The sequence below is a fragment of the Pimephales promelas genome, chromosome 6 (genome assembly GCF_988280905.1).
Source record: "Pimephales promelas chromosome 6, fPimPro1.hap1.1, whole genome shotgun sequence".
Classification (NCBI taxonomy): Eukaryota; Metazoa; Chordata; class Actinopteri; order Cypriniformes; family Leuciscidae; genus Pimephales; species Pimephales promelas.
In genome coordinates, this window is record NC_142774.1 from 28,383,727 (window position 1) to 28,410,056 (window position 26,330).

Below are 26,330 nucleotides of genomic sequence, written 5' to 3' on the forward strand. Positions count from 1 at the left end.
CTCCCTAGACACTTCCTCCAGCTCTTCTGGGAGGACACCGAGGCGTTCCCAGGCCAGCCGGGAGACAGTCTCTCTAGCGTGTCCTAGGTCTTCCCTGGGGCCTCCGCCCAGTGGGACGTGCCCGGAACACCTCCCCTGGGAGGCGTCCAGGAGGCATCCGGAACAGATGCCCGAGCCACCTCAGCTGACTCCTCTCGATGTGGAAGAGCAGTGGCTCTACTCTGAGCTCCTCCCGGGTGACCGAGCTTCTAACCTTATCTCTAAGGGATCGCCCAGCCACCCTATGGAGAAAGCTCATTTCGGCCGCCTGTATCTGGGATCTTGTCCTTTCAGTCATGACCCAAAGCTCATGACCATAGGTGAGAGTAGGAATGTATATTGACCGGTAAATCGAGAGCTTTGCCTTACGGCTCAGCTCCTTCTTTACCACAACAGAATGGTACTGAAGGGGTGGTCAAAATCCCTTGCCTCTTCAGCATATATATATATATATATCATAATATCCTCTTGAATGATTATGTATTTCTTTTATAAAATCAATAATTAAGTATATTCATTGTTACTTAATCATTTATTGACATAAATGTATTCTTTGTGCTTTTGCTTGTGAAATAATATTATTAAATGCATGCTGATGTACATGCACAAGTCACCAGCTTCTTTTAGGTGCACAAGGCCATTTGTCTCTTTCTCTGGTCTCAGGAGAAAGGTTTATGGATCCTAAAGGCGTCGTGAACACATATGTCCACCACATATGATACTTCTCTGTACAGATGGTCAAGCTCTATTGAGCATTGCTATATTGAACTTTAATTGTTATATTAAAATGTATTCTTTCTATTATATTTGCTTTCTGATGAGCAAATGTTATCTGTTTTTCTCCCAAACAAGTGAATGTTTTACCATTATGTTTTGGTACACTTAACTGATAATAAGCCGCTCAGACTCTCTTCAGCCTTGATAGGAGCTCTTATTTGCTAGTGTCCTATGTGAATGCGGTAACAGTGAAAATAATAGGGAAATAGGGATTTTGGTTTATGTTTGAGTGTTAAAACATAAAGGGGTCATTGAGTCCAACAGTTTAAGGCACTATTTCTTTGTTGAAGTCTTACTCCAGTTAGACTAAAGTTCAGTGCTAGTCTTCTTGGTTGCAGGTTAAGGAACCACTGCCATTATTGGAGATTGAATAAGTTGTTGTTCTGGACACACTGGCGCCAGCAACCCAAATCTATAACCTGGAAGGTCATGACGTGCCTCATCGATGGAGATATGTTTCGTCTATCTGTATATGTGTGGAAAATGACTGTGTTTATCTATATCGTAGCCAATGAGAATCATTCAACGTGTAAGCAATGATGTAGCTTAGACCTTGGAAACAGTATAACTGCTGTGATCTTTGTAACTGTAAGGGGGCGGCCTACGAACTCCTGAGTGAGTCTTGAAGCTGACTTCTGCTGATGAAATGGCAAACTATGTTCAGTAAAACTTTCTTTAATTTTTATAATTCCGACTCCGGGTCTTCATTCTTCATATCTGGTTCTGGGTCCTTTAACTGTTAACCCCTAACAGTACATCGACCGCATGGCTGCAGAAGCTGCACCGATCTGTCTGTCAATCTCCCGTTCCATCCTTCCCTCACTCGTGAACAAAACCCCAAGATACTTAAACTCCTTCATGAGGAAGGAATTCTACACCAACCTGAAGTGAGCAAGCCCCCCTTTTCCGACTGATGACCATGGCCTCAGATTTGGAGGTGCTGATTCTCATCCCAGCTGCTTCACACTCGGCTGCAAACCTTCCCAGTGCATGCTGAAGGTCCTGGTGTGAAGGGGCCAACACGACAACATCATCCGCAAAGAGCAGAGACGAAATCGTGTGGTCCCCAAACCTGACACCCTCCGGCCCCTGGCTGCGCCTAGAAATTCTGTCCATAAAAATTATGAACAGAACCGGCGACAAAGGGCAGCCCTGCCAGAATCCAGCATGCACTGGGAAGAAGTCTGACTTATTACCGACAATGCGAACCAAGGTCCTGCTTCAGTCATCCCATATTCCCGGAGCACCCTTCACAGGCCGCCTCGGGGGACACAGTCGAATGCCTTCTCCAAATCCACAAAACACATGTGGACTGGTTGGGCAAACTCCCATGAACCCTCCAGCACCCTGTAGAGAGTATAGAGCTGGTCCAGTGTTCCATGGCCCGGATGAAAACCACACTGCTCCTCCTGAATCTGAGGTTCCACTAATGGCCGTATTCTCCTCTCCAGTACCCTGGCATAGACTTTCCCAGGGAGGCTGAGAAGTGTGATCCCCCTGTAGTTCGAACACACCCTCCGGTCCCCCTTCTTAAAAAGAGGAACCACCACCCCGGTCTGCCATCCCAGAGGCTCTGTCCCCGACTGCCACGTGATGCTGCAGAGGCGTGTCAACCAAGACAGCCCCACAACATCCAGAGACTTGAGCTATTCAGGGCGGATCTCATCCACCCCCTGTGCCTTGCCACCGAGGAGTTTCTTGACTATCTCTGTGACCTCAGCTAGGGTGATGGACTAGTCCACCTCTGAGCCCTCAGCCTCTGCTTCCTCAATGGAAGACATAATGGCGGGATTGAGGAGATCCTCGAAGTATTCCTTCCACCGTCCGACGACATCCCGAGTTGAGGTCAACAGCCGGCCACCCCTACTGTAAAGTAATGATGGAGTAATGATGATGATGGTGATGAATTTTATTTATAATGCACTTTATATTTGACATCAAATCTCAAAGTGCTTACAAAAATAAAAAATAAATACACTGACACTTACGTAAAACAAATAAATACGCAGAAATACTTAAAAATACGCTTTCCTAAAAAAAAAACATCCGTAGTCTTGGGAGCTCTGAGTTGTTCTGGAAGGGCATTCCACAGACGAGGAGCGGATGCTTTAAAAGCCCTGTCGCCCATAGTCTTAAGTCGTGTCCTAGGTATAACAAAGAGATGCCGTTTGCCTGCACTAGTCTTGGTAGAGGTGTTTCGGGAAAGGAGATCAGTGAGGTATGTGGGGGCCGCACCATGCAGACAGTAGTGAGTGTGCAAGAGGATCTTATATTTTATGCGGAAGTGAACAGGAAGACAGTGAAGGGATTTAAGAATAGGAGTAATGTGTTCATGTTTCCGCACCCTCATTAGGACCCAGGCAGCACTATTCGGCACAAACTGGAGGTTTTGGAGGCTCCTACCGGGGAGTTCCCACAGCAGTGCGTTACAGTAATCCAGCCTGGAAGAGACAAAGGCATGGACGAGCTTCTCTGCAGCTGAAAAGGAAAGAGAGGAACGCAGTTTGGAAATATTACGGAGATGAAAAAACGAGGTTTTACAGATTGAGGTGACATGATTGTCAAAAGAAAGGTATGGGTCAAACTTGACCCCAAAATTAGTAACGGAGGGAGAGAGAGAGAAATAGTATTGCCAAGAAAAGAAACAAGTGTGAAAGGAGATGAACTTAATTGGTGAGGTGTTCTGATTTGGATAGCTTCTGTTTTAGAGCCATTCAGCTGCAGAAATTTTTGATTCATCCATGCCCCGATCTCCTCCAGGCAGGAGGCGAGGTGGGAAATGATGGCAGAGGGGGAACCGGAGGGAGTGATATGAAGATAAAGTTGTGTGTCGTCAGCGTAGCAATGGTAATGCATTCCATGCCTGCTGACGACACGAACAAGGGGAAGCGTGTAAATAGTAAAAAGGTTTGGACCGAGTACGGAGCCCTGGGGGACCCCACAGGTAACAACGTGAGGTGAGGATTTTGCCTTCCCCAAGGCTACACACTCAGTCCTATCTGTAAGATAGGAGCGAAACCATTTTCAAAAGACCAGGAGAAGCGGTGAACAATCAGCACCAGCGTCCAGAACACAGACCATTTAGACACGTAGAGCTGTCTCGTAGAGGGAGCTTTAGACTGGGTGATCGTGTTCATAACTCCTTCTGGCAGGACAATGGGTTTCTGTTGATTAACCATACGTGCAGAGGCCAGCGCTCTGTATGGGGATGCCAGATCGAGCCGCTAGCTTGAGAGATGAGGTTTCTCCTCACTGGGATCGGCCACGGGGGTGTGCATGACATCCGTGTTAGGTCTGGGAACCATGTTTGGTTCTCCCATCACGGGGCTATAAGGAGCACCAGGCGGCACAATTCCCTGATTCTCTTGATTACCTGTGGTAACATTGAGTTTGGAGTGAAAGCATACTGTGGGAGGCTGGGCCAGAGTTCGGCCAGAACAGTCCATTGCTCACCGTCACAGAGAGGCACCTCTGGCTGATGCTCATGCCATCCAATGGAGGGCAGGTAAAGCTGTGCTGCGACCGCTTCTTCCACTTGCGGAATAGAAGTAAGTTTCATGTTTCCCTTTATTGTGATTGTAACCTGTACAACAAAATTAAAAGTACCAACCAGTTGGTGCATCAATAAAATCAATAATAATAAACATCAAAAATAGAATAATAAATAACAATAAAAACCTCCCCAACTTATTGGAGATACACACACTACCATTCATACTGTCATAGTTGTGTGGAAATTGTCTTTAATAATGCTCTGGGCTTTTTTGACACAGCAAGCTCTGTGAAGGTCAACCATGTGGCTGTAGCTATGGCGTCTTCTGTGGACCTATTAGTTCTGTATGAAAACTGTCCGAGGCCAGGATAGAGCAGCTGTCGAGCCGTGCTTAGAGCAGGATAGAGCAGCTCTGAGTTGTGCTTTTATACGCTAAGCCACACCCACTTGAGTGGGCTGTGATGCGTAGTGGGCGTGAAACGCCACCATTGAGCGTGACGTCACGCCAGGCTCAGTGGTAAGCTGCTGCAGTTGCTGCGGAGCAGCCAATGAGCGCGATAGACAGCCTACTCTAGGTCTGCTAGCTGCTGCACTGCAAAGAATACAAAGAATACAAAATTAAGGATCATTTTTGGCTTCAATATCTCGAGAAAAGATGACTTTACCCGCAGTGTAAGCTAAACGCAATACGAGAGAACCTGTTGTAAAATAACTGGAATGCATCATGAATGTAAAAAATTATTATTTATTTATTATTATATTTATATGTGAATCTTACAATGTGTGTGTGTGTGCATGAATGACTTCAGTTGTTTGCGCATCTTTTTTCATCTGTAAAATCCAAGTATCCAAGCATCTATAAAAGTATTCATCTCCAGTGTGTACATGAGCATGGGAAGCCTTTATGTACTACAATACTATGTCGTGTGTATGCACATATAAACAGAGACACACTGTCTTCATTTATGGTCTGTTCGGGTGCCTGCATTCATCTTTTCATTGCTTTTATCATTGTGAGTGGTTGAATGATAACATAAAACTTATAAGACCTAATGGAAAATCCTCTTCTTTACTCGTCTGTTCAGTAGTCTACATGTCAACAAATTACACCCCCTTCCCAGAGTGGATAACACTGTATTGCTTAATTCTCTAGAAAAGGCTCAGAAGCTGTTCTTGTGGTAAATCTTCACTTAAGCAGATCTTAATTTGACTGACTCTAAATTATTTTAAAATAAGGAGACAATTAGAGCTACATAAGAATATTGTGGCTGTAAAGTAAAAAGAATGGGGGGGGGGGGGGTCCTTTTAATGTCGAGAGACCATCATTTGTATGGCCTGTCTGTTCAATTTATATATTTATTTTTTTATTTGCACATATATTTTCTGCTGCCCATAGCGATGATGTCCGGGGGGAAGATTTAACATGGGGGAAACTTCATTGCCTCAGCAGAGACAGCCGTTGTTGTCTGCAATGCTGCTGATCAGCAAAAATGCTTAGTGTGCTGAGATATCGACGTCTCATATTTACTGTCAGATTCCCACATATGCATTGGTGCATTCTGAAGTGTGGAGAAAGAAGGGATATGTTTGTTGGTCCCAGTGAATCTTGAATTAAATGAATAAACTATGAGCAACATAATAATAATAATAATAATACAGATTTATACTCAGATGGAGAGATACCAAACATAGCAGGAATTGTGCATGCGTTGTTGGGGAGATGTGGGGATGAGATGAGTGAGTGAGGTTGTATTTTGGAGGGAACACTTTTATTTATTTCTTTAATTTATTTTTTATTCTAAATTTATTGCCCAATTCGATTTTTAGCACTGCTAATTTGATTTCATTTTTTTTTTTTTTTTTTTTTAGGAATTGAATACTCTCACTAAATTCTATAAAAGTTCACAAAGCCTCCAGAGCTCTTCAGATTATTCTAGAATGTTTGCTTTGGGCTAGAGTGTGCCAGGCTTGTTTTGCCAGACTTATCAGAGCAAACTGCTTGGCCCTTCAGCCAAACCAGTCTTCTGCAGCATTGACAGACGGCTCTTTGCATGTTGTTTTGCTCTTATTTTACTCCTGGAAAACTGCCCATCTTAAAATGTTGATGGAGTCAGAGAGAAAAAAAGCATAGCATATGAGAGAAAGCATATGACAAAGTAAACTATAAATACCATTAGAATGGGGTAATCCGAGGAGCGACTGCCACTCAGACACACACACACACACACACACAGAAATATACACATAATTTCATTAGCTTGTGAGCCTCTCCCAGATATCTCTCATTAAATATTGTCTTAAGGTCGCACATCCCCAGAGGCTTATGACTAGCTGTGCTTGCGTTTGATCACTCTTGCTGTCATTGAAGATTAAAAATAAGAGAGTGCAGTGACGTTTACTGCTAGCAGTAACCAACACAAGCATATAATGACTCCTTAACACTCTGTTAGTAGTCTAGTCTATAGGCTTACACAAGGTTAAAATTACGGGCATGCTTTGATTAGATAATTGCTCCCTTTTTGCTGTATTTTTGCTTCATTAAAATAAATGTTATTTTATTTCAAGAATTTCATAGTTGAATTCAAAATGACTCCTGTCTCCATTTAAATGTCATATGACGCATGTTTCTTGTGACCATAATACTCACTTTCTTGTGAGTTTATTTAATTAGTGCTCTAACATTGTTCAACAGTTGACATGCATATCTTTTCATTTTTTTTGCTTGTATACATATTTCATGTCATTTCCAGTACATCTCGAATGATATATTGTATTTAATGTCATCTTGTGATGCGAATGACATTTGCAATAAAATGCAATAAAATGGCTGACTTGATAATGCAAACTTCATATCTATAATTGTATATATCATAAATACACAAATGTATTTATAATACTTGTTTCATAAATTGAAATAAAATATGTTGACTGGAAATCAACCATAACAACAATTTATGGTGCATACATAAATTGTATATATTTGCCATGAAAAATTAAGAAAAATTGTATGTTTCAATAAATAAAGTTATGTAAAATACTATAAATGCTTGAAGTTTAGCAAATGCACATGTAGTGTTTTGCACATACAGTGTAATCTCTTACTTCTTCTAAATCTATAATTCACCCATGTGGATGAAATTGTATTTTTATTTGTATTTTTATGATCTTCTCTTGTGTTCCGCTGCACAAGAAAGTAATTTGACGCATGTTGGTAACCAAACAGTTTTGGATTTCATTGAATGTATATGGATGAAAAAAACACATTCTCAGACATTTCTCAAAATATCTTATTTTACATTTCACAGAAAAATAAAGAAAATCCATTGGTAGGAATTCGGCATGAGGGTGCAAAATGATGACAGAATTTTCTTTTTGGCATGAAGTATCCCAACTATTACTAAAAATCCGGGAATGACCTGTCATTGATAAATTATTTCAGAAAAGACAATCTCAGGTTACAACCAAACAATTAACTGGCACTACATCTATTTACATATTCTTCACTATCTATAAACACTTTATAGTGATTAGGCTCACTCTGGTAGCCCATGGCAAGAAAAAAAAGTGAGTGAGAGGTAGAAAAAGGGAACAGAAAGAGAAAATCTACTTCATCCCTTTACTGTCACAGCCAGTAAAAGTCATGGTGGCCTCTGTGCTTCCTGTAAGCTGGTTAAAGACTGGCAATACTTCGGGTCACTGTATTATTTAGCTGCAATACTGTATTTGTCTCTGTGTGCCTCAGTATGTGTTTATAGTGTAATGATCTTCAGAAAAGTATTCAACATGTTCAGTCGGCAACAACAAGCTCAGACAGACTCAGACAGGGGAAACGCACTAACGCCGCCTTCTCACTGTCAGTTGAAATCAGCTCCATTATACGCAATACACCCCCAACGGACGTCGTACTACTCAGTGAAAAGCGTCGTTAGCGGGTAAAACAAAAATGGCGGAGAGATTAGAAAGGTTGATTGTGTCAGTTCTGTATCATCTCTCTGATGAGGGTTACAGAGATTTTAATAGGAAGGCTGCTGCGTGAGGAAAGTTGCTCAGGACGTTGACATGTCAGATCGGCTAAAAAATGTGTGGTATAATGTCAATAGTTCAATGTCTGCCTACAATTTAATTTTATTAACTGCCCTAACAACGTAAGAAAGTCATGAAAATAAAAATTGACATGACAACTTATCGTTATAAAATCATTATTTATTTTATTAAAAGTTACGAATTCAGGTTTGTTTATCAGTACCGTAGCAACGCTCAACTTCCACTGGAATTGTCGGATAGGAACCGTCCGTAGCTAGCCTGCCCAGCTCGAACCCCGCCCACAACATTTTTTGGTCAGGAAGTTCGGTCTGGACTCGATCCATTGAGGAGTAATTATAATCAGGCAAAAAGTGTTCACGCCAATCAAATTGCCGGGGCGGGCTTTATACGATGATGGACAGGTGATCTGCAGGGACGTTATCATCACGTTATCAAATAACGCTTGACTGGTTTCCCTCAGAGATGACTGCAGCTGGAGAATTGAGATGTATAGATTCCGCTGTCACGTCTGCATTCAATTTAACAGAAAACTGCAATCGATCGGAAAGATATTTTTTGCCGTCCTTCCTACATGATTTGGGAAAAGTGTAACTTATCAGCTGGCTCTGACGGTCGCTAAGAAGATGGGACGTAATGTAAAGCCTGTGGTCGTTGTGGTTTCTCCTTTGGTCGCACTCATGGAGGACCAAGTAAAAGAAGCAACACTCGCTATTTTACTTCCAAAATAAGTAAGTTCTGTAGTTGACAAATGTATGCAAAGTATTTGACTTACTGCGTTGCTCTGATTGGTTGTAGGTCTACCGACTATGAAATTAAGTGCAGAGTTTTTTTTTTCTGGTTCGGTTAAGACACGCCTCATAATCAAAGCCCTACGGAGCAGTTTCAGAGTATGACGAAGTCAGGCTAGTCCGTAGCTTTTCGCAAGAGTTCAAATTTTTGAACGATGACCAACGGACACAGTTTTTTTAACACGTGCTAATCCCCCGTGATTTGCACGTGATAACACCCTGTCGGCGAGCTCAACGATTTGTAAATCGGGCTTAAAATCATGTAGACAGAGGCAGAGCCGTCTCAGCTGCTGCACCATCCCTCTGGAACACCCTCCTCAACCACATCAAACAGTCAAGCACTGTTAACATCCTTCAAACAGGCCCTCAAAATTAACCTCTTTGAACTTGCTTTTTGCTTTTAACAGACTTTCCCTGTTCTTCATCCCTTCACCCCACATCTCTTGCTTTGCATTGGTTTATCCATGTACCTATGTGTTTTTTTTTCATTTCTTGTGCTAGTTATGTAACCATGTCTATATACACTGTTTTTTTTTTTTTATTGACGTAAACCAACCATGTAAAGCGTCTTTGAGTGCCTAGAAAAGCACTATAAAAATTAAATATATTATTATTATTATTATTATTGAGGCTGTTTCCTTCTTGGCCCAGTCCTTTGGAGGCTTGTCGGCTAGAGTCCTCTTCAGCATTAAATTATAGAATGAGACTGTTTAGTAAGTTTGCATGGCTGCATGGCTGCATGTTCCCACCCCCTCGGTCACTACAAGAAAGTACTATTAAAACTTAATTTAGGAAAAATACTTTGTATTAAAAATCTTTATATTATCTGGCTTCCTATCAATGCAATAGTGAATAACAACTGTCTGTGGTCTCCCAGTGGCCTACACTATTGGGAGTTTAGTGTTAAGTGATTTATTTACAAAACAAAAGATAACATGTAGGGCCTATGACTTCATATGACTCCGAAAGCATTATTTTTGTCTTACATTTTTGTATCAAGGCTTGATTAGATGTTGTGGGAAGGAGGCGGGAACCGGCGAACATTCAAAGACTTCAATAAGTTACGTAAAATAAATAAATACAAAATGAAAGTGAACACAGCAGCCCCTCACATGATGCATGCATCCTTCAAAATGAGCTGAATGAAGTGCATGAAATGAAGGTTGCATTCCAAGGATTCTTTGAATTCAGATGGCCTTCAGCGGCGCTTGATGACGTGGCAGCTGATATAGCCTTACTAGGATGCAGCCTTTCATTTAAGAAGTACTTTACGTGTTGATGAGACCACTTTGTCTCTTACGATGATGAAGTTCATCATATTACAAACAGTAGATGGTGGTTTACAGTGAGTTTTGAGTAAAAGCGTTGTAATGATCTCATGGATTTTCATGTGTTGCTTGATGCTAAAGCTAGAATTTACCTGCTACCCAGGTACGTTTATATTTCATGATGTATATGTTGTCAAAAGAATTCATGTAAAGAAAATGTTTTGGGTTTTTCTTTCTATAAAGACTTTCTATTTAGACTTTTACAATGTATATCGGAATCAAAGGGATGTGAATGGGTAAGCCACATTCCAAAAAAGTAAAGAATGCCAAAACTTACATTTGACAAAAGTGTTCTTTCCATCTTTCTACTGACAAAGTCAAAGTAAAGGCGATATTTCCATCCACTGAATGTAAGCTTTTCCATATTCCTAGCTAGCCTGCTGCAATGGCAAGTGTGGGTATCTGCAATGGTGATGTCACGTGTATGTGCTTGCCCTCCTCCAGAGCCCCCTCCCTCCTTGCTCAATTGGAAGTTGTTATGACGCAGCACGGGGTGTAATGCTATGTGTAATCGGTTTTGTTTTTGTTTTCTCAGTGTTCTGCTCCCATTTTGCCTGCATGATTTGCTAGTTAGTTTCCTCGTTTGTTAATTAGTCTTACACACATGTTTAGTCACCTGGCTTTTTCAGTCAATAATCCCCAATTTATTTAAGCCCCCAGTTTCCTGTGTTTCATTGTCCGGTCTCTTGTCCGGTTCTTTAGCAATTTCCTGTCTTTTAGTTGGTGGCTTATAATAAAGTCTATTTTGTTTCTTTACTCCTTCGTCTTTTTTTTTTTTTTTTTTACATTGAGATATACATGTTTATGTGGTTTGTAACGTGGTTGTTGTGCAAGTGTCAAAGATGAATTTCTGTCCACTACATCTGAACAGACAATGAAGTTAATCAAATCAAATTCGCATTCATGTTATATGCCTATATATAGATGTCAGTCGTAGATGATGGACTTGATTTTTGGTAATTGAGAATGAACAGGTTGGAATTCATTAACACACACACATTTCACCATGACATCTGACGTTTACGATGTATTTGTGAATCAGGGGGGTATTGCACAAAAGCAAGATAAGGGATTAAGCTGGGATTTTCCAGTTATCCTGGCTGAATTTAGCCCTGACTCGGTTGCACGAATGGAGGCTAAATTAATCTACATTAAGTTACTATGGAGATTTACACTTTGCAGCTAGCCTGCTCTAGAGCAGGCTAACAACCAGGCTAAGATTAATCCTAGTGATTTATCGACTAGTTCCTCCCTAAATCCTACTAGATATTAATGTTTTAGTTACTTTATGCTCCTGCATTAAAATACTATACTGCCATTCATCTAAGAATGCGTACTGATATTTTAGTTATTATTAAAAACTGCTGTTCATTTCACTGTCAGAGGTTTGATGAATATATTATTTGAGATTCAAAGCGTTTATTGGCATACACCTGCAGTGAGGAAAGCAGATTTTCCTGAGCAATTATAACTTTGCTGTCCACAATAAATGCCAACACAATGCAAAAGAACTATACTATACAATATGAGAAATAGAAAGACTATGTATATCTATGCAAATATAGAGTAGAAATGTATAGTTGAATGATAAAAAAAATTATAGGCTATTTTATTGCAGTTGATGAGATAATAAGAAATGGCTCATTAAGTTGTAAATGTGGTTTCATGTAACAACAAGGTCAATATATAGTATATATAGACTAAAGATTTGTTTTTCCTATTCACAATGGCTTGCCCTTTGTTGGATGATGTAGTTGATGAGGAAGTTTTAATACTCAGACGAGCATTCAGCCATGAAAGAGTCATCCGAGATAGGGCAGACCCATTGGAATCACTGGCTTCCCTTTATAGGCCTGTGGTGCTGTGCTGTGGTGAAGTCTTGGGTTGGAGGGCCACCCCCGTACCAGATATATGACTTTTTTTTATTGCTAAAATCAGCACAGACGATTAAATGTCAGCAAACATGTCACCATGTTCTCTGCAGAAAAGTCACTTACCAGCCTGCAAAATATTCTTGTATTTAATCTAGACTTTCTGCCAAGACCTTTTTTGGCCAGACATGTTTGTTCTTTAAGAGGAATAGATACAAATGATAAAATAGATTAGATGGATAAAAATAGTGCAAAATATCTGATTATAGATTACATTAAATCAATTAGAAACAAAACCTACATAGAAATAGATAAGAGTAAAAAGATTAAAGAGATAATAGACATAAAATAAACTAAATATATAAAATATACACATAGTAGGTAAGTGTTTGCAATTATTCTTCATGTTAAATGTATGTCCACTGGTCACATTTAAGGCAAAATATACAATTATTTTTTTAAATGACAAGTAACTCCTCAAATTGTAATTATGAGGGTTACAATGGAGCACTGCACACTCAAATGCTCGGTTGTTTTAAACCAATTTTGGGTCAAATATGGACAAACCCAGCTGTTGGATTGAATTTATAATTGCATTTTTAAATCCAACATTTGGGTTTGTCCATATTTGACCCAAAATTGGCTTAAAACAACCCAGCATTTTTTTAGAGTGTGGTTATTTATGGACTTAGCATTCAATCGGTCTGCTATTGTTTGCCAGGCATTCTCTCTTTGTTTTATTACAGCATCTGAATTGGCTTTTTTACATATTATATGTTTCATTATATGTTTCACTTATACGTTTCCACAAGAAGCTGTTGCTCATTAGGTGAAAAGTATGCCGCACGCGTCCATTTTTGGATCGGTGATTCTGTGATCGATTTCGCGCTCTTTTTAAGAATGCCGTGAATGTTCATTTATCAAAACTATATACACCTGGCTTGACATAGCCGCGCGTTCTCATCCTGGCTCAGCAAACGTGCAACGGATTAAGCCAGGATGCACTGATCAGACTAGGTCAAACCGCGACTGTTCAGTTATCCTGGCTTTCTTAATTCTACTTTTGTGCAATACCCCTCAGGAGAAGAGTTTTCGGGAAGGTCTCTTTACGCGCAAATCACTCTCATATTTACATATTTATGAATGAGACTCACTGTGCGGAACTGCAGGCACTCCGGCCAACGGTGACGTCACGCGCATACCCTCTATTTATAATTTCTGAACATTGAATCTCAGAATTTATTCACCCTTTTCTCATGGTTTCTCAATAGAGTTCATACAAATATAGAGTAGAAAAGCAATAATTCTAATCATTTGCTCATTGCAACGCAGAGTGACAACATGCCCCGCCTGCACAACTGGGACAAAGTTCTCTTAAATATAGGATTTAAACCCGGCTGGTCTGTCTTCTGCTGTCACACCAGCATTCAAGAACTGTCTCAACTGATATAAGATAAAATATTATCAGACTTGTTTAAAATTAACACAAGAAACTTACTTCTGCTATGGTTAAATAAATGTTCAGTAATATCTTAAATACATAGGCTATATTTTTTAAATTCTATAGTGTTGATATGGCAACTAGAAAATGCATCCGCTAACCTCCATAATGTGTCGTGTTTAAAATCAATGCCAGTTGGAACTCCTAATCAAATGATAACATTAATTACTGCCAGGTGGTGGTTAATTAATTGAATTAACGAGATGAATGCGTTCCTGATATATTAGAGTCTGAAGAGCGGCTTGATAAAGGTTAGTCTTGGGTGAGCTGTCCTCGTGGCTGTGAGAGAGAGAGAGATTTGTGTTTGGAAGAAGCTCATCTTCACCCTTTTTCACTTTGCTGTTGATGGACTTAAAGAACCAGGTAAGTACCATTAGGCTTTGACGTGAACAGAAGCATCCTGTTTTTATGTTGGAGTTGTGTACTAAACTTTATAGATTGTGAAAATAAGCTTGGTTTCTTGTATGTTAACTGAACTTCTCTACAGGCTCCTCGGGTAGATGGAGATTTGGTGCTGAAGGTTGAAGTTCAAGGGGCGGTTGCGGTTGCCTAGGTCTTTGTGTCTCACTGCCTCATTGCTTCTCTGGCTACGTGGTGTGCTCCACCTCCATCACCTCCGGTAATCCCCTTGGTAGTGTTGGGACTCTTCACTCCATGGCTACTCCATTCTGTGCCGCCGCCGTGGGATGCAGTCCTGACTGTGGGCTGGGTCTCAGTCTGCCCTTCCCTGCTCAAGGCCATCTCCCTGGCTGTCACCACCACCTGCACCAACCTTTTGCATGGTTCTCTTCGGCTTTTTTCTCGTCCGTCCGTCCGTGTCCGTTCGTGTCGTCCGTTCGTGTCGTCCGTGTCGTCCGTCCGTGTCGTCCGTCCGTCCGTGTCCGTCCGTCCGTGTCGTCCGTCCGTCCGTCGGTCCGTGTCGTCCGTCCGTCGGTCCGTGTCGTCCGTCCGTCCGTCGGTCCGTGTCGTCCGTCCGTCCGTCCGTCCGTGTCGTCCGTCCGTCCGTCCGTGTCGTCCGTGTCGTCCGTCCGTCCGTGTCGTCCGTCCGTCCGTGCCGTCCGTCCGTGTCGTCCGTCCGTGTCGTCTGTCCGTGTCGTCCGTCCATCCGTGTCCGTCCGTGTCATCCGTCCGTCCGAACAAGCCGTCCGTCCGAGCCGTCCGTAGCTGGAGGAAAGGTTGGTGCAGGTGGTTGTGACAGCCAGGGGGGATGGCCTTGAGCAGGGAAGGGCAGATGAAGACCCAGCCCACAGTCAGGACTGCATCCCACAGCGGCGTTGCAGAATGGAGTAGCCATGGAGTGAAGAGTCCCAACACTACCAAGGGGATTACTGGAGGTGATGGAGGTGGAGCACACCACGTAGCCAGAGAAGCAATGAGGCAGTGAGACACAAAGACCTAGGTGACCGCGACTAGGCCACAGCGTCACAGAATGGAGTAGCCATGGAGTGAAGCGTCCCAACACTAGTCTCCCAAGTCTTTGAGGTGAAAAAAATACGGTAAGTTGTTGTGTAAGGGAAGTTCAATGACAAATCTGAGGCCTTAATCTAAAGCACTTTGTTTCTGGTTTAGTTTTGCCCAAGTTTGATGTGACCGTAAACACACCGCAGACCTACAGCGTTGCAGTTATGGGACTGAAAGTTGAGTTTTGTGCCAAGTGAGTGATGCTTTATTTTTCTTGTCTTGTGGTTGGTCAGTTCTTTTTTTTTTTTTTTTTTTTTTTATCCTTTTGCCAGTGCTTGACTTAATTTTGTCTTTGTTCTCCTACCAGATGAATGCCACGGGCTGTGCCTCTATTACTGTTGATGCGTCAGTGTTTTTCAACACCAAATTTGAAGACCAAATGCAAGACGCATTTCTTGTAAATGTAAACGTTACTGAGGAGGGAACAGGTGAGCTATTGGCTGATCTGAACCATATACTCTTTATCATCTTTACAAGACATCCACTTTAAGCCACAAAGTTGATATTTTTCACTGTTTGTTTGGACTTTCTCTCGCAGATGTAATGGTGTCAAAATCTGCAATGGAGTCCTTTATAAACAAAGCTGTATATCTCTTGGAGGGGAGCAACTGGCCCAACAAACTGCTGTTGAATCGAACCACAAACAAGAATGGACGGGCTGCGTTCTCCCTAAACACTGCTAATCTTAAGGCTGATCTGAATCTGGTGGTACGACTTGTATTTTGTAAAAATTAATACTTTCTCTAGCATGATACTGATTAAGTTTGATCTTCCCCAGGCGAGTGCTAATCCAGAGGTTTTTTTTATGGTTCTAAATCGCCATACTTCACTACAGATACAAGGTTTGTTCAGCTTCTCCTACCTGTTTCTCCTAACTATAATGAAGCTCAATCAGCAGCTCAAATGTGGTGCTTTGTTTCCAGTGACTGTGGCGTATTCATTTGTTGGAGAGGCTGGTAGCTACAGCGCTGACAATCTATATGGTGAGTGGACATTAGTTTTGTAGTTAAGTTTGCTGGTCTGTTTGTTCCACAACTTGCACACCTATGTCTTCTGTCAGGTCTTATCCAAAGGAGTGATCATCCTCCATGGATTTCAGACGGTTAAAGCAAAGGCTGGTGATGCAGTCACAAGTGGCTCTGTGATGTTCCAGTTGTCTGTCAGCGTTGATTATGGCTCCAGCAGTGCAGATTCTGGTCTACAGCGTTCTTCCCAGTGAGAATGTAGTTGCTGCTAGTGTGCCGTTTGGGACTGAAATGTATTTCCAGAACCAGGTACTGTATGATGTGGCTATTTTTCAATTTGGGAATGTTGGTGTGTGTCCTACAGCTTGTTGGTCCTTGTTCCAGGTGTCTGCAGTTTTCTCCAGCTACGGCTGTTCCTGTGGAGGGAAACGTTCTGACTGTTTCTGCTCAAGCAGGATCTCTGCGTGGTAGATCAGACCATCCGGATCATGGAGCCAGGAAGACGTCTGAGAGCTGAGAGGCTGTCTGTGTGCCTCAATCAGGTTTTTTGTTTGGGCTTTTAATCTGGATATTTCAGTGTGTGGCACTTCTGATTAGAATGCCACTTCAGTTTATCCCAGTGTCTGAAGTACAGGGGCCTGAATTTTTATCGCAACTTCAGTGTCGGTATATCTGTTAGTTTGATTTTTGCTCTAGAAATTGGTACGTGGCTTAAAGCTAAAATGGAAAAATGTAGTCTTGTGTTGTGATCTTTTAATATGAAGGACGGGCGTCCGTCCGTCCGTGCGTGCGTTTGTGCGTGCGTTTGTCCGTGCGTGCGTTTGTCCGTCCGATCCTTCACAAAGACCCAGGCACCGCAGAATGGAGTAGCCATGGAGTGAAGAGTCCCAACACTAGTCTCCCAAGTTTTTGAGGTGGAAAAAATACGGTAAGTTGTTGTGTAAGGGAAGTTCAATGACAGATCTGAGGCCTTAATCTAAAGCGCTTTGTTTCTGGTTTAGTTTTGCCCAAGTTTGACGTGACTGTAAACGTGTTGCAGTTATGGGACTGAAAGTTGAGTCTTGTGCCAGGTGAGTGATGGTTTATTTTTCTTGTCTTGTGGTTGGTCAGTTGTTTTTTTTTTTTTTTTTTTTTTTTTTTTTTTTTTATCCTTTTGCCTGTGCTTGACTTAATTGTATCTTTGTTCTCCTACCAGATGAATGCTACGGGCTATGCCTCTATTACTGTTGATGCGTCAGTGTTTTTCAACACCAAATTTGAAGACCAAATGCAAGACACATTTCTTGTAAATGTAAACGTTACTGAGGAGGGAACAGGTGAGCTATTGGCTGATCTGAACCATATACTCTTTATCATCTTTACAAGACATCCACTTTAAGCCACAAAGTTGATATTCTTCACTGCTTGTTTGGACTTTCTCTCGCAGATGTAATGGTGTCAATCTGCAATGGTGTCCTTTATAAACAAAGCTGTATATCTCTTGGAGGGGAGCAACTGGCCCAACAAACTGCTGTTAAATCGAACCACAAACAAGAATGGACGGGCTGCGTTCTCCCTAAACACGGCTAATCTTAAGGCTGATCTGAATCTGGTGGTACGACTTGTATTTTGTAAAAATTAAGACTTTCTCTAGCATGATACTGATTAAGTTTGATCTTCCCCAGGCGAGTGCTAATCCAGAGGTTTTTTTTTATGGTTCTAAATCGCCATACTTCACTACAGATACAAGGTTTGTTCAGCTTCTCCTACCTGTTTCTCCTAACTATACTGAAGCTCAATCAGCAGCTCAAATGTGGTGCTTCGTTTCCAGTGACCGTGGCGTATTCATTTGTTGGAGAGGCTGGTAGCTACAGCGCTGACAATCTATATGGTGAGTGGACATTAGTTTTGTAGTTAAGTTTGCTGGTCTGTTTGTTCCACAACTTGCACACCTATGTCTTCTGTCAGGTCTTATCCAAAGGAGTGATCATCCTCCATGGATTTCAGACGGTTAAAGCAAAGGCTGGTGATGCAGTCACAAGTGGCTCTGTGATGTTCCAGTTGTCTGTCAGCGTTGATTATGGCTCCAGCAGTGCAGATTCTGGTCTACAGCGTTCTTCCCAGTGAGAATGTAGTTGCTGCTAGTGTGCCGTTTGGGACTGAAATGTATTTCCAGAACCAGGTACTGTATGATGTGGCTATTTTTCAATTTGGGAATGTTGGTGTGTGTCCTACAGCTTGTTGGTCCTTGTTCCAGGTGTCTGCAGTTTTCTCCAGCTACGGCTGTTCCTGTGGAGGGAAACCTTCTGACGGTTTCTGCTCAAGCAGGATCTCTGCGTGGTAGATCAGACCATCCGGATCATGGAGCCAGGAAGACGTCTGAGAGCTGAGAGGCTGTCTGTGTGCCTCAATCAGGTTTTTTGTTTGGGCTTTTAATCTGGATATTTCAGTGTGTGGCACTTCTGATTAGAATGCCACTTCAGTTTATCCCAGTGTCTGAAGTACAGGGGCCTGAATTTTTATCGCAACTTCAGTGTCGGTATATCTGTTAGTTTGATTTTTGCTCTAGAAATTGGTATGTGGCTTAAAGCTAAAATGGAAAAATGTAGTCTTGTGTTGTGATCTTTTAATATGAAGGACGGGCGTCCGTCCGTCCGTCCGTGCGTGCGTTTGTGCGTGCGTTTGTCCGTGCGTGCGTTTGTCCGTCCGATCCTTCACAAAGACCCAGGCACCGCAGAATGGAGTAGCCATGGAGTGAAGAGTCCCAACACTAGTCTCCCAAGTTTTTGAGGTGGAAAAAATACGGTAAGTTGTTGTGTAAGGGAAGTTCAATGACAGATCTGAGGCCTTAATCTAAAGCGCTTTGTTTCTGGTTTAGTTTTGCCCAAGTTTGACGTGACTGTAAACGTGTTGCAGTTATGGGACTGAAAGTTGAGTCTTGTGCCAGGTGAGTGATGGTTTATTTTTCTTGTCTTGTGGTTGGTCAGTTGTTTTTTTTTTGTTTTTTTTTATCCTTTTGCCTGTGCTTGACTTAATTGCGTCTTTGTTCTCCTACCAGATGAATGCTACGGGCTATGCCTCTATTACTGTTGATGCGTCAGTGTTTTTCAACACCAAATTTGAAGACCAAATGCAAGACACATTTCTTGTAAATGTAAACGTTACTGAGGAGGGAACAGGTGAGCTATTGGCTGATCTGAACCATATACTCTTTATCATCTTTACAAGACATCCACTTTAAGCCACAAAGTTGATATTCTTCACTGCTTGTTTGGACTTTCTCTCGCAGATGTAATGGTGTCAATCTGCAATGGTGTCCTTTATAAACAAAGCTGTATATCTCTTGGAGGGGAGCAACTGGCCCAACAAACTGCTGTTAAATCGAACCACAAACAAGAATGGACGGGCTGCGTTCTCCCTAAACACTGCTAATCTTAAGGCTGATCTGAATCTGGTGGTACGACTTGTATTTTGTAAAAATTAAGACTTTCTCTAGCATGATACTGATTAAGTTTGATCTTCCCCAGGCGAGTGCTAATCCAGAGGTTTTTTTTATGGTTCTAAATCGCCATACTTCACTGCAGATACAAGGTTTGTTCAGCTTCTCCTACCTGTTTCTCCTAACTATAATGAAGCTCAATCAGCAGCTCAAATGTGGTGCTTTGTTTCCAGTGACCGTGGCGTATTCATTTGTTGGAGAGGCTGGTAGCTACAGCGCTGACAATCTATATGGTGAGTGGATATTAGTTTTGTAGTCAAGTTTGCTGGTCTGTTTGTTCCACAACTTGCACACCTATGTCTTCCGTCAGGTCTTATCCAAAGGAGTGATCATCCTCCATGGATTTCAGACGGTTAAAGCAAAGGCTGGTGATTCAGTCACAAGTGGCTCTGTGATGTTCCAGTTGTCTGTCAGCGTTGATATGGCTCCAGCAGTGCAGATTCTGGTCTACAGCGTTCTTACCAGTGAGAATGTAGTTGCTGCTAGTGTGCCGTTTGGGACTGAAATGCATTTCCAGAAGAGGGTACTGTATGATGTGGCTATTTTTCAATTTGGGAATGTTGGTGTGTGTCCTACAGCTTGTTGGTCCTTGTTCCAGGTGTCTCTGCAGTTTTCTCCGGCTACGGCGGTTCCTGCGGAGGGAAACGTTCTGACGGTTTCTGCTCAAGCAGGATCTCTGCGTGGTAGATCAGAGAGCTGAGAGGCTGTCTGTGTCCCTCAATCAGGTTTTTTGTTTGGGCTTTTAATCTGAATATTTCAGTGTGTGGCACTTCTGATTAGAATGCTACTTCAGTTTACGCCAGTGTCTGAAGTACAAGGGCCTGAATTTTTGTGCGTCCGTCCGTCCGTCCGTCCGTGCGTGCGTCCGTGCGTCCGTCCGTCCGTCCGTCCGTGCGTGCGTCCGTCCGTCCGTGCGTGCGTCTGTCCGTCACAAAGACCTAGGCGCCGCAGAATGGAGTAGCCATGGAGTGAAGAGTCCCAACACTAGTCTCCCGAGTTTGAGGTGGAAAAAATTCGGTAAGTTGTTGTGTAAGGGAAGTTCAATGACAAATCTGAGGCCTTAATCTAAAGCACTTTGTTTCTGGTTTAGTTTTGCCCAAGTTTGACGTGACCGTATACGTACTGCAGACCTACAGCGTTGCAGTTATGGGACTGAAAGTTGAGTCTTGTGCCAAGTGAGTGATGCTTTATTTTCTTCTCTTATATACTCCATCATCTTTACAAGACATCCACTTTTAGCAACAAAGTTGATATTCTTTACTGTTTGTTTGGACTTTCTCTCACAGATGTAATGGTGTCAATCTGCAATGGTGTGCATTACAAAGAAATCTGTATATCTCTTGGAGGGGAGCACATGTAAGCTTGATCGTACATTCTTCATTTCAGCATAAAACACGCTGAATTAGACTTTAAATATTACCTTTTGATTATGTGGAAATATTCAATTTGGTTTCATCTGATAGTTAATTTAAAGTGAATGTGTAAAAAACCTCAGGAAACTTACAGCTGCTGGACCTGTATAATATGTCTATCTTCATGCCATTGCATTACTTTTATATTGTTCAGTTATTACTGTTTCTGATTCATTGTATTTATATTCATTATTGTTCATTTTTAGAGCCCAGAGCACCAACGAACTGGCCGGATGCATGGAGAATCAGGATGCCTGGAGGCAATGATGGAAGGCTAGTCTGAGGACGACTTGGATAGAACCACACCCATACTGATGTATGAATCGAAAGACGAGAGTAAAAAAAACCTTTATTGTGGAACAATCTGTAGCGGTTGTCACCCAGTTCAAGATCCGCACCTCAACAACTTTCATACAAAATTTGGTCCTTCGAGCCGGAGCAGACAGCTACTACAGCATTACCATGTCTAGAACAGAAAGACAGGCTACGTCAGTGCCACCAGTGGTTCGACCACGTCGACAGGTCATCCCACCAAGATACTTGGATGACCTCTATGTTGATTACACAGTGCCACATCAGTTACTACATTCTGATGAACATCCTACAACTGCTGCCACTGGAAAACCTGGTAAAAGGCCTGCATTTAAAGAGTTCACATGTATTGAAAGCGGACCAGAACTAACGAAAAGTACAAGCACTGGATCAAGTGAGAGGAGTTCGTATGTGGAGACATATCAAGATTTGTCACCGCCGCGGCCAATGCCCCGTACTCTGACTTCTCCAAGGTGAATAATGCAAATCAGAGAGTTCTCTCCTCAAGTCCATATACAGCAGCCACTGAGGGCAGGCCAGTTCTGCCTAGAGATCAAGACGATTCTCCTCAGCCCATGAGGGCACTGTCTGTAGATTCACGAGGTGACCTTCTGCATTCTAATTCTGTCACAAAGAGATTTATTGTCTCACTGACAACCTAGGAGACCTGAGACTACCAGGCTCGGCAACTCTGCTAACTTCAAGTCATCCTTTCTCTTATGAACCAACTCAATCCCAACACAAGCTAGCCCATCAAGAAGATGCTACATATCCTCAACCTGTTATTAGGCACAGAGATGGACCACATGGTTACTACAACACAGACCACAGACCACAGAGGCATGGCCGTAACTATAGGTCCACTGACAAAAAAGATCTTGACTTGAGACTTGACTTGGACTTGTGGCAAAAGACTTGAGACTTGACTTGAGCTTGCCCCTCAAAGACTTGAGACTTGACTTGGACTTCCAAAAAAACATGACTTGTGAACATCTCTGCTTCTGATTCAACATCTTAACCAATATCCCGCAGCTGTTCAGTTTATGCCTCAGGACTACAGTCAAGAGACGGCAGCTATGTATGGGACTTATAAAGATCATAGTCTGAACTGCAAATCCGTGTGCTATTTCCCTTCCACTGAACCATGCGGTTATCAGCAACCTTATCATGGGATTCCAGCTACAAGTCCAGTCTATCAAGATGACAGACTTACTCTAAAAGATACATTAGCTCACCATGCACATGAGAGACACTCAGACAGTTATGGTCAATCAGCTCCTAATCCTACAGACAAATCAAGCTTCTTGACCCAGCGACAGTACGCAGATTACGCTCAGCCTGAGACATATCAGCCATACCACCCAGTGCGCCCTCCTTCTCTTCCATATCCTCATGTAGAGCCCACCTACAGAGGTCCTATCCCCACCATTCCTCATTTTTGCAGTGAAGATCCCAGAGAGTTTGCACGACTCAAAATTGAAACGTTCTGTAGCAAATTCTCCAGTTCAAGCACCAAATACTCGTTGATCATCTGAAACGGGAGGATGCCTTGCTTATTGCAGACTCGTACTTCAACAGCTGGTACCCATACACCAACACCATGAGGTCTCTAACTGCACTTTATGGTCAACCACATCAACTCGCACTACAAAGAATTGCAGAATTGATAGATGGCCCAAAAATCAGGAGTGGTGAAACTTTTAGAATGTTTGTCCTCAATGTGCGTGCATGAGTTGGAATGCTGGACCAACTTGGAGCTAAAGGATGGACAGAGCTCAAATGTGGGTCACATGTTTCACATCTCCTTGTCAAGTTGTCTCATGATCTTAAAGCAAACTTCAGAAGGTTTGTTAACCCCATTCAGAACCCAGTTCCAACACTGATAGAACTTGAATATGAGCTCAGAATACAAGAGGATGAGTCACAGAACGTTCGTAATGTAAGCAGAGCCTACTCTCAGCCACAGAGAGAACAGCAGAGGAATTGCAAGCCGGTTCAACGATTTGCTACTGTCTTGGATGGTGGCGAACAGAGTAAACTAGCAATTGTTACAGCAGTCAAGAAGGAGAAACCAACAAAGTACTGCCCCTTCTGCAACACTGCAGCATTACTTCAATCAGTGCGCTAATTTCAAACTGCTGAATCAAGATCAAGTGGAGTCTTGGCTGAAGTCAAATCAGACGTGCTTTAGGTGTGGCCGTGACCACCAGATCTCACAATGTTGTCTTGAAGTCAAATGTGAAAAGAGACATTTAGAATGTGAAAAGAGACATTTCATTCTCAGTAGCTTCTGCATTTCAGCCAAACAAATCCTTCACCATTGAAAGAGCTTTTACAGCCAAAGAACTGAGCCTTGCAAAACGCACTTACCCTGATAAGTTGCTGCAGAAGAAATACAGATATCTACAAGGCTCAACCACTCTTACTCATTGGCTCAGATTATCCACATTTAATCTGACCCGGACCCGTCGTTCATTTCAAAAGTTGGACCCGGACCCGTGCAGACCCGAGAAATGGCATAAATGTACTGCCCGGACCCGACCTGGACCCGTCTATTATTTGAAAACTGGACCCGAACCCGACAGGAAGACACAAACCCTACTGGACCCGACACGAGTTTCGAAAAATAAAACTTTTTGTCTTGCCTAATTTTAGTTGTCGTTGTCTCACTTCCTTGTAACGTTACCTGACTGATGCATTACAATCCACCGACAAGAAAGTTCTAGGCTATCCATGTTATTACTCTCATTTTTCCAAGCTTAATCCACTCATTATTTCAGCTTTAAAAGTCCACTTGATGTCACGGTGATGGATGACAAATGCAACCTTGGCACATTCTCGAGTTAACTCGCATAATAACTTTAACTGTTTGCCCTTTTGAACTTTAATAACGATTGCTTGTTGCTTTCAGCTTGATCATATCTGTAAATATATATCTCTAAATATAGTAAATGGTATATAAATATAAATAGTCTCTGTTATTATTCAGGAATGAGAGTATAGTTTCTAGTCATATCAGCCTAGAAAATCGCAATTCGTCAGTTTTAATGCACGATGTAACAGAAGAGTCATGCTTTAAATAGGAAAAATATAAAAACACTTTGGTCATTTTTTTTTCTTAGAAATGCTAATGGTCTAGTGCACTTCAATGATGTATGCTAAGCTATGCTAAAAGTGCTACTGCCAGAACCGGAGATCGGCTGAATAGATTCAGTAAATGACTGAACTTATTTTTAGATGAATTAGTCAAGTCACATTTATTTATATTGCACTTTTTATAGGTTTTTTTTTTTAAAACGGTGATATTGTGCAATTTTTTTTTTTATATATATATATATATTTTTTTTTATTTTAGGTAACACAATTCAGGTCGCTTTAACACATTCGTTAAAAAAAAATCTATGAAAACAAAATTGATTGAAAGTTTCTTTCTGCCACAGATAAAAAGTCATTTCTGACTAGCATGTTTAATATCTCGCAATCCTGCCTTTAATTCTGCCAGAAAACATCACCTGATGTGCTTTATCGGCTTTGAATACGAGCTGTCCTGTCTTTAATGTTGTCCGGCTGTTAGCATGAAACGCTAGCCTGAGGCGAACGAGTGCGTCTCGTGTGAAGCAAGCTAGGCATGCTAGTTTGCATGAGCTTCAGTCACTGCACACTTTATTTTACTCTTCAGTCTTATCTTCCTACTGTTTCCTCTTTTAAACCATACGTTATGTGCAAAAAACCTCCTCTTCGGTCCTGTCTGTCTGTCGCAACATGTCGTCCTGCAGGTTTCGCTGGTTGTGCGAGTCCTTTTCAGATAATCCCTCTTCTATCTACACACTTCTGCTTAAATGTAGGATGAATTACCATGGTAAACCTAATTTACACCAAAATATCAAGTATTTACCACGGTAAAATCATGATGTATATCTAACTTTTTACATGGTATTCATAATCTAAAAGCTGAATAAATAAGGTTTCCATTCATGTGTGGTTTGCTAGGATAGGGCAATATTTGGCCGATGTACAACTATTTGAAAATCTGTAATCTGAGGGTGCAAAAAAATCTAAACATTGAGAATATTGCTTTTAAAGTTGTCCATTTATGTTGTCGATTTTGCTGCATCCACTCACAAAAAAAAATCTTTTACATTTTTTACATTTACTAAATATCTTCATGGAACATGATCCTAATCCTTAATCCTGATCCTTAATATCCTAATGATTTTTGGCATAAAAGAAAAATCGATAATTTTGACCCATATAATGTATTGTTGGCTATTGCCACAAATAGGTCCCTGCGACAGACTGGTTTTGGGGTCCAGGGTCACATATGGCAGTCTATTCCATACACTGAGAGTGTGAATGTATAGCCTTGGAAAAGAAAACAGCACAATATCAGTCAGTAACTGTAACAATGTTGGTTAAGAGTGATATCAAATATATTTTTCTTTCTGAGACATATACAAGATTTTTGTTTTTATTTACCAAGATCTTGACAGGAGCATTTGGTTTGTGGGGTTGTCAGAGGCTGTGATGATGGTCTCTGTCTGGATTTCTACCCAACACCAGGCCAGCAATGCACCCATAATGGATAATTGTGATTCCAGATATTCCTGCTAGTAGTGAAGAATAAATGCACTCAGGTACAATCGTCTAGGTATTGTAGATATGTGAGGTGAATAATTTACAAGGCCATAAAAGTCCTATTGAGGAATGCAACTTTATTTTTTCTATTTTTAATATGCACTACAAGATGGCAATTCGGTTCCAAAGATAGAAGAAGCTTTTAAAGGAGTGTTTGGGATATGGCATGGTGGGTGGGGACTGGAGAGACAGGAAAAGCAAACACGCAGATTCGAGAGAGAAGGGT

The 26,330-nt window shown here is 41.7% G+C and overlaps 1 protein-coding gene, 1 long non-coding RNA gene and 1 other non-coding gene across 3 annotated transcripts; all 3 read left to right on the plus strand.

Moving 5' to 3' along the window:
- The first annotated feature begins 15,233 nt into the window (after positions 1-15,233).
- LOC120494086 (uncharacterized) lies at positions 15,234-15,733 on the plus strand. Its single transcript, XR_016169029.1, has 3 exons — positions 15,234-15,337; positions 15,411-15,495; positions 15,610-15,733. It is a non-coding gene; the product is annotated as an uncharacterized LOC120494086 (transcript).
- A 499-nt stretch (positions 15,734-16,232) lies between these two features.
- LOC148978739 (uncharacterized) lies at positions 16,233-18,007 on the plus strand. The gene is made up of 5 exons (XR_016168889.1): positions 16,233-16,285; positions 16,363-16,576; positions 16,652-17,337; positions 17,463-17,583; positions 17,694-18,007. It is a non-coding gene; the product is annotated as an uncharacterized LOC148978739 (long non-coding RNA).
- Positions 18,008-18,034: 27 nt separating this feature from the next.
- LOC120494099 (uncharacterized) lies at positions 18,035-20,890 on the plus strand. Its single transcript, XM_089132341.1, has 9 exons — positions 18,035-18,137; positions 18,215-18,428; positions 18,504-19,193; positions 19,305-19,425; positions 19,536-19,703; positions 19,774-19,837; positions 19,919-19,978; positions 20,056-20,268; positions 20,344-20,890. The coding sequence occupies exons 5-8, from the start codon at positions 19,557-19,559 to the stop codon at positions 20,100-20,102; spliced, it is 318 nt and encodes a 105-aa protein (XP_088988467.1). The 5' UTR covers positions 18,035-18,137; positions 18,215-18,428; positions 18,504-19,193; positions 19,305-19,425; positions 19,536-19,556; the 3' UTR covers positions 20,103-20,268; positions 20,344-20,890.
- Positions 20,891-26,330: the final 5,440 nt, after the last annotated feature.

Excerpts from the sequence above, each read along its gene's own strand:
- LOC120494099 (XM_089132341.1), top strand. The coding sequence starts at position 19,557 with ATGGTGTCCTTTATAAACAAAGCTGTATATCTCTTGGAGGGGAGCAAC. Across the intron at positions 19,704-19,773 it reads AGGCTGATCTGAATCTGGTG|GCGAGTGCTAATCCAGAGGT; the intron begins GTACGACTTGTA and ends GATCTTCCCCAG. Across the intron at positions 19,979-20,055 it reads CAGCGCTGACAATCTATATG|GTCTTATCCAAAGGAGTGAT; the intron begins GTGAGTGGATAT and ends GTCTTCCGTCAG.